General features: G+C 39.5%; 1 protein-coding gene across 1 annotated transcript; it reads right to left on the bottom strand.

Moving 5' to 3' along the window:
* Positions 1 to 7,269: 7,269 nt before the first annotated feature.
* On the bottom strand, positions 7,270 to 8,019 carry LOC124233191 (olfactory receptor 7D4-like; the record flags this gene model as incomplete). The annotated part of the gene is made up of 1 exon (XM_046650343.1): positions 7,270 to 8,019. A coding segment is annotated over one exon (750 nt), but the record flags the coding sequence as incomplete, so codon positions are not given.
* Positions 8,020 to 8,025: the final 6 nt, after the last annotated feature.

Genomic DNA, 8,025 nt, shown 5'->3' with positions numbered 1-8,025 from the left:
CAATACAGTATTAGAAACTATCAGCACATCCTGTATATAGGATTTAATTTCAAAGTTAGGAGTTTCTACCTGAAGGATGTGTTACTGTTCCAAGAAACCCAATAGACTTGACCCTCAGAATCCCATTGTCACAAAAATGAAATGGTTAAGAAAGGTCCCCTTTCCAGAAGGGAGAATGCAAACACTAACAACTTTGGTACTGAAAATCAAGCATTTTGAAGAATGGAAATATCCAGAGAATTGACTGGGCACATGATGTTACTGCAGAGCTTGAGGAGATCAATTGTGATGGAGGTAGAAAGACACCAGATGAGTTGGTTGAAGAAAGAGTGAGCAGAATAGAAATGGAAGTAACAAGTACAGACCAAATGCTCCAAGAGTTGGGAGCAATACCCAAAGGGGAGTATGGGTCTATAAATGAGTGGCATTGTCATTGAAAGAAATGGGAATGTGGAACATCCCCATGATATTGGAAATTCTTACATTTCAAGAAGACATTAGTATATACAGGATAAAGGATAAGGGAGAGCTGAAGTTCTGCCCAAAGTTAGGAAGGGAAATGATTCAAAGTTCAGCCAGACGATTTTAATAGACAGTCATTAATAAAATAATTATCCAAATAACTATTTAATTACAATGGTGGCAAATGTTGTTATGGATGGTGTCGTGTCCAAACAGTTCATATATCTAGGTGGCCCTATAACTGAGAATGGGAGGATGATGGGTAGCACTCAGCCCGGCATCAATTTGTCTAACTCCTGACTTTCTCAACAGGAACTTCTTCTTTCTGTGCAAGTATTAGATTTGTGCTACCACCGGTGCAGACTGATGATTGCCAGACAAATACATTCGATCTCTGAGACAATAGCACAAGCACCACTTCTGTTCCCCCCTCACCTCAACCTTTCCAAGATTCAACTGATGTTTTATCCTCCTCAAAAGGTTGCTCTTTCTGTTATTCCCATACTGTGAAAGTTAACACCACCAACTGTGGCACCCACGGAACTGTTCTCCTCTCGTGGTTCTCAATCCCACTGATTTTTACCCCTACAGGACAACTGGCAATGTCTGGAGACATTTCTGGTTATCACAACTCAGTGTTGGCATCTAGTGGTTAGATGACAAGTATCTGTCAAAAATCTTACCATACACATAATGGCTCTTCATGACAAATAATTATATATAACAAAGTGTTAATATCATCATGGGTTAGAAATCCTGGTAAAGACCATTGAAGACTGATGTTAAAATTTTTCCTAAAAAACTCAAACGATTCCCTACTATTTTGTAACAATATTGAAAATAGAAAAATGTCACAATATTTCTCCATTGATTTCTGCTACTTCATCTTTTTTATGGTGGTTAAATTTATATAACATACAATGTACTGTTTTAACCATTTTTAAGTGTGCAATTCTGTACACTTGGCATTAAGTACATTCACATTGTTGAGCAATTATCACCACCTTTGATCTCCAGAATTTTTTCATTTTCCCAAACTGAAACTCTGTCCCCATTAAATACTAACTCCCTATTTTTCTCCCTTCCACAACCCCTGGCACCCATAATGGTACTTCATGTATCTATAAACTTGACTGTTATTGATACTTCATGTAAGTGGAATCATATAATATTTATCCATTTGAAATATCTCCATTTGGTATTTCAAAATCTGAACTTCTGATGTCCCCCTTCCTTGCCAAATTTGCTCCACCCACAGCTCTCCGTATCAATGGATGCAATTCCATTCTTTCAGTTCTTCTGGCTCCAAACCATGAACTCATTCTTATTTCCTTTTTTCCTATCAGATCCATATCCAGACTGGCAATGAATCTTTTTGACTCTACTTTAAAAATATAGACCAACTGACCATTTATCAACCCTTACACTACTGTTCCCAATCACACCTAGATACCTATATCTCATCTGGCTTGCTACAGTCAGCTCCAAGCTGGCTTCCTTACACCCTCAAATCCATTCTCAACCCAGTAGCCAGAATGATCTTTTAAAATCCTCATTATATCACTTGTCTGCTCAAAACTGGGCAATTAATCCCCTTGTCACTCAGAGTAAATGAAAGCAAAAGCCCTTCAATGGCAGAGAAGGCCTCACAAGATCAGCCCCTGATACCTGTCAGTCTCTTCTACTGTGCTTCCCCTCTCTCCCTCTGCTGCAGCTACATTCCCTCCAGTTAGCATTTTACTCCAGGGTCCTTGTATTAACCTTGCTCTCTGCCTGGGCCCCTCATTCCTCTGATATACACTCCTCTAAGTCATTCACTGTCTTCACAAATGTTGCCTTCTCAATGAAGTTTATGAAGACCATCCTCTACAACATGACAACCAACACTCTCTACACTCCTGACTCTCTTTGTCCTGTGGAGTTTAGCCAAAAATTGTGACTGACACGTAGTAAATACTCAGTAAACATAAGTTTGATATATTGAATACATTAGTGTGGTTCTAAAGGGCTGCCAGTGTCGTTGTCTCCTGAGCACAGTTGATTGGTTCAATGTGGGAAGAGGTCATGACTTTCTGAGGTAATTTTTTATACATAAAGAGAAAATAAGTCCCATTCCTCTTTATTAGTGAAGCTATGAGTTGAGTTGTGAGAGCGGCTGGTTTCCATGTCTCTTTCCATGTGGTAGCAGCTGGTCTGAGAAAATAAACCTGATACTATGAACAGAAATTTTCATAATGGTTGAGTCCCTCTGTCCAGTGTCCAGCTGGGTTCTGCTTATCTATGTACAAATGGACCAGGAAATTCTCTTCTATCATTTGTCAGCAAAGCAGACCTGTCTGGTGCAGGCTTCTCTTCACCTGAGCCAGGACCATGAGATGATCATGCTGTGGGAAGATCAGAATTGCCACTCCAAAGTGCATCTCTTTTGCCTGATTTTATTTAAGAACAAAGGACTCAGAAAGAATCTTTGACCTTCCCATCAATGGCCTAGCGGAATTTAAGATAGAAGGCTTGTCCCAGGATGGAGCTAGCACTATACATAATTCTAAGTGTGGTAAAGTGAGAGGAACCTTGCTAGACCCTCTTTTATCAAAGTTCACTCTCAGGTCACATTGTCTATAGACGGCCCAGCATATATTTGTTCACTAAATATTTGCTTTTCCATCTCCACGTAAATTGCCTTCCTCTCCTTTGAAGCCCTGAACCACTACACACAATGTCCTCTTTTGTCTTTAACTAAAGATGGTATTTAAGGTGGCTTCAGTCATTTTGGTGAATTACTCAGTTTTCCTGGGTTTTTCTCCTGCATACATGTTATTAAACTTCATTTCATTCTCTCCTATTATTCTGTCTCATGCCAATTTAATTCTTAGACCAGCCAGAAGAAACCAGATGGTAGTGGAATAGTTTTTCCTCCTTTACAATGCCCAGTGAAAATCAGCAAGGCATGCCATAAGAGACCCTCTACCTTCGTAGCTCAAGGCCTTACTGATCAATTGTTGGCAAATTCTACCTCACACACATCTTTTGCAGCAGGTTGCCTAATAGCCTCCCAAAGATGTTTGAACCTATGAATACGTTACCTTTGAGGGCAAAAGGCACTTGAAGGTGTGATTAAGTTAAGAATATGGAGATACAGAAATTATCCTGAATCTGAATGGGCTCAATGTAATCACAAGCATTCTTGTAAGAGGAAGGCAGCAGGGATACAAAGAGATTTGAAATGCCTTACTGTTAATTTGAAGATGGAGACCAATGAATTCTGGGAGCCTCTAGAATTTGGAAAAGGCAAGGAAACATATTCTCCCTTAGTGCTTCCAGAAGGAAAGCATCCTTTCTGGCACATATTAAATTTATTACCTCCAGAATATTGGTTTAATAATAAATTTGTATCATTTGAAGCCACTAGACTGATAGAAATTTGTTACAGCAGCAGTAGGTAACTAATACGTTTTTCTTCTAAACTCTACTGATCTCATTGCTACTCTTCTTGGTCAGGTCCCCATCATCTCTCCCCTGGACTATTTCCACAGCCTCCTAACTGTTCCCTGTGCCTCCAATTTCTCCCACTCAGGACAATACTAAAGTCCTCATATTACACACATTATTACATTATTGCTCTGGTTTTCAATTGCTTATGAAATCCTTAATATGTCAAATACACTCTCAATGGTCTGTCCTTCATCTACGTACCCAATCTTATTTGCAATACCTCAGCCATATGTTCCTTATATCCTCCTGATATGCCTAACTTTTGAATAGCTCTTGAACACCACTCAAATATACTCTTCAGTTAAGTTTCTACTCATTTTTTATTATTCACCATTTAAGCATATTCTCCTTTTAGAAGTTTTTCCTGAATACCAAGTATTTGCCAAGATGTGGAAAAACTTCAACATTCATGCTTTCCTGGTGGGAATGTAAAATGGTGCAGCCACTTGAGAAAACAGTTTGGCAGTTTCTTAAGAAAATTAAGCATACATTTACCATATAGCCCAGTAATTGCACTCCAAAGTGCCTACCCAAGAGGAATGAAATGTATGTCAACACAGAGACACATACACAAATCTTCATCACAGCGTTATTCATAATAGCCCCATGGGAAATATCCAAATTTCCATCGGCTGGTAACTGGATAAGCAAAATGTGGTATACACATACAATAGAATACTATTCAATTAAAAGGAAAAAAATATTGATGCTTGCTTCACATGGATGAACCTCAAAAATAATTGTAAGTAGAAGAAGCCAGATAAAAAAAGACCACATATTGTATGATTCCATTTATACAAAATATTTGAAAATGCAAAGAGCCAGAAAGTGATAATTGGTTTCCCAGGACTGAGGTAAGAGTGGAAATTAACTGCAAATGGGCACAAGAGTACTATTTGAGGTGATAGAAATATTCTAAAACTGAATTGTGGTAAAGGTTGCATAATTCTACAAATTTGCGAAAATAATTGAGTACATTATCATGGGTGAATTTCATGTATGTAAATTATACCTCAATAAAAATGTTAAAAAATATATGTCTAAATAGTTTTTTCTGTAATTGCTCGAGATGAGTTGAAAACTTTTACCTTTTTTTCCACAGGATTGCCTACAGATCAGTTTGGTCATGTTCACTCCTCTATATTGCAATCCCTTGCATCTCTTTGGCCCGCTCCTCAATTTCTACACGGCAGATAATAAATACAATCTGGGTTAAAACCTGATTGTATATATGAACTGAAGTCACATCAAATAAGCCTTTTGTCACTAATGAATTATAAGTTTTGAGTAATTTTGCAGTCTTTACTATGTCTCCAATAATTACCTTAGTTTTTCTGCTTTTTCTCCCCAAATCCCCCCAGTACATATTTGTATATTTTAGTTGTGGGTCCTTCTAGTTGTGGCATGTGGGACACAGCCTCAGTATGGCCTAATGAGCATTGCCATGTCTGCATCCAGGATCCTAACAGGGGAAACCCTGGGCCACCAAAGCAGAGCGCATGAAGTTAACCACTCAGCCACAGGGCTGGTCCATCCAATAATTACTTTCTTTTTTTGTCTCAAACTACCTAAATATTTTCATGATGTTGTCTTCATACATCACAGACTTTATTACCTGTGTTTGTTTTAGTATGCATAGAAGCAGACACTGAGCCAAGGATTCATGTACAAGCACTTTACAGGAAAGAGCAATTAATGGAGGAGAGACAGGAGGAATGGATGCAGGGAAGACAATACATCCAGTAAATCTTGCATTATGTCATCTACCAAAGGAAATGAGCAGAGCTTTTATCCTGTGAGTAAATTCTGAAAAATGGTACAAACTTCAAACTTCAGAATTATCCCAGCTAAAGGGTGAAGGAGAGGGCATACCCCACAACTATCCCTCAAGGACTGTCTCTGAGGGAACATAATTCCTTGTTACTTAATCCACAACATACTTGGCAAAGAAGGTTCCAGATGGTGCTTGCATTTGGCAGTCATGCAATGGAGATGTTGAAAGGATCCCAGAAAACATGAGACGACTGTCAACAGCATCTACTTCTCCATCCTTTCCCGCAGACTCAATTCTACCAACATTCTTCTCAAAAGCTGAGCTAAGTTCTCAACACCTTCCACATGTGTGTAACTATGATTCCTGATGGCACCTCCAGAAAGTCCCCCAAAATATATACAACTGAATGATAAAGCAACTCTGATTCTATTATATTCATTATTACATTTTTTTAGGATCTTAGAGGGTATATGTCAAAATTGCAATGATGGAAAATAAAGGTCAAATAAAGGAAGTAAGGGATGCAAGGAGGGAATAAATGAAGGAAGGATGGAAGGAAGAAAGAGAGTAATGAAGGAAGGAAGGGGATGAATGGAAGGAACACAAAGAATGAAGCAACATCTCAGAGTTATTCTAGGTGGTATATTACTATGAATCATCTGAACAAACCAGTTTACAAATGTACATTCCTACTTTGAAGTTGAAAATCTCATCACTATTCTCATGAAAAGTAGTGTAGCAAAGTCATGGTCAGTTAACCAGGTTAGAATCAAACACAATCCCAGTCTCTTCTTTTGAAAAGTGGGGTAAATGAGAGAAAATATCTCAAAGAAATGTTTTCCAGATGAAATAAAGTGATACATGTGAAAAGACAAGCGCAATCCTGATGTGGTAAGTGCTTTGTTGTGATGACTCTATTATTTTTATTCCATTTCTTCTGGAGAAAACAAGTGCACAACCAAATGTAGGTGAAGAACCTCAACAGTAGAGAGGATAATTTGGGAAACCACATCAGCACTTGATATGATAAGTGCTTTAAATCTAAAGTTACAAATCTTGAGAACGACTACAAGAAATCTGACCAAATGTGGAACTTTAATGCACAGCATATAGAGAAGAAAAGTCAAAAAGGAATTACTGAGGAGGTTGTTGATGAGAAACTAATACAAAAACAAAACTGGGGGCCGGCCCCGTGGTCGAGTGGTTAAGTTTGCGCGCTCTGCTTCCGTGGCCGAGGATTTCGCTGGTTCAGATCCTGTGTGCAGACATGGTACTGCTCATCAGGCCATGCTGAGGCAGCGTCACACATGCCACAACTAGAAGGACCTACAACTAAGGATACACAATTATGTCCACGGGTGTTTTGGAGAGAAAAAGGAAAAATTAAAACATCTTAAAAAAAATAACTGAAGTCATAGATGTTCTGGGAATTGAGGAAATCAAACATGTCTTTTAGCGAAGAAAAAGAACCAGGAGATTTAAATTGCAACACTTGCCTTTGGGGCCCACAGGGTCCACTTAGTTCTGAGGCACGTGACTTATCACACACAAGGGGTTGCTCGATTGAGGAGCCTTCCCAGGGCCCCCTTCACATCCTTATTCCTCAGGCTGTAGATGAAGGGGTTCAGCATGGGGGTGACCACAGTGTACATCACTGAGGTGACTGAACTTCTCTGGGAAGAATGGGTCACGGCAGAGCTGAGGTAGACCCCCAGGCTTGTCCCATAAAACAAGGAGACTGCAGAGAGGTGAGACCCACAGGTGGAAAATGCTTTATATTTTCCTCCTGCAGAGGACATCCTCATTAAGGAAGAGACAATCTGAGAGTAAGAAAAGAGGATCCCGGTGAGAGGAAATGCACACAGGAGGGCAGTGGCCACATACAAGGAGATATTATTGATGAGAGTGTCAGAGCAGGCCACCTTGAGAACCTGAGCCAGTTCACAGAAGAAGTGTGGAATTTCAGTGCCTATGCAGAAAGTCAGTCGTACCATCAGTAGAATATGAAACAGGGAAACAGATAAAATGATCAACCAACACATCAGAACCAAGATGCAGCAGAGTCGTGGGTTCATGATGACCACGTAGTGCAGGGGGTGGCAGATGGCCACAAATCTGTCATAGGCCATCACAGTCAGGAGGAAATCGTCCATTCCAGCAAAAACAATAAAAAAATACACCTGACTGAGACATCCTATGTAGGAGATATCTTTGCTCTGTTTCTGGTTGTTCACTAGCATCTTTGGGATTGTGGTGGAGATGAAGCAGATGTCAACAAAGGACAGGTTTGAGAGGAA

The sequence above is a fragment of the Equus quagga genome, unplaced genomic scaffold, assembly GCF_021613505.1.
Source record: "Equus quagga isolate Etosha38 unplaced genomic scaffold, UCLA_HA_Equagga_1.0 160191_RagTag, whole genome shotgun sequence".
Taxonomy (NCBI): Eukaryota; Metazoa; Chordata; class Mammalia; order Perissodactyla; family Equidae; genus Equus; species Equus quagga.
Note: the sequence above shows the minus strand (reverse complement) of the source record. Positions and strands in the feature narration are given on the sequence as shown.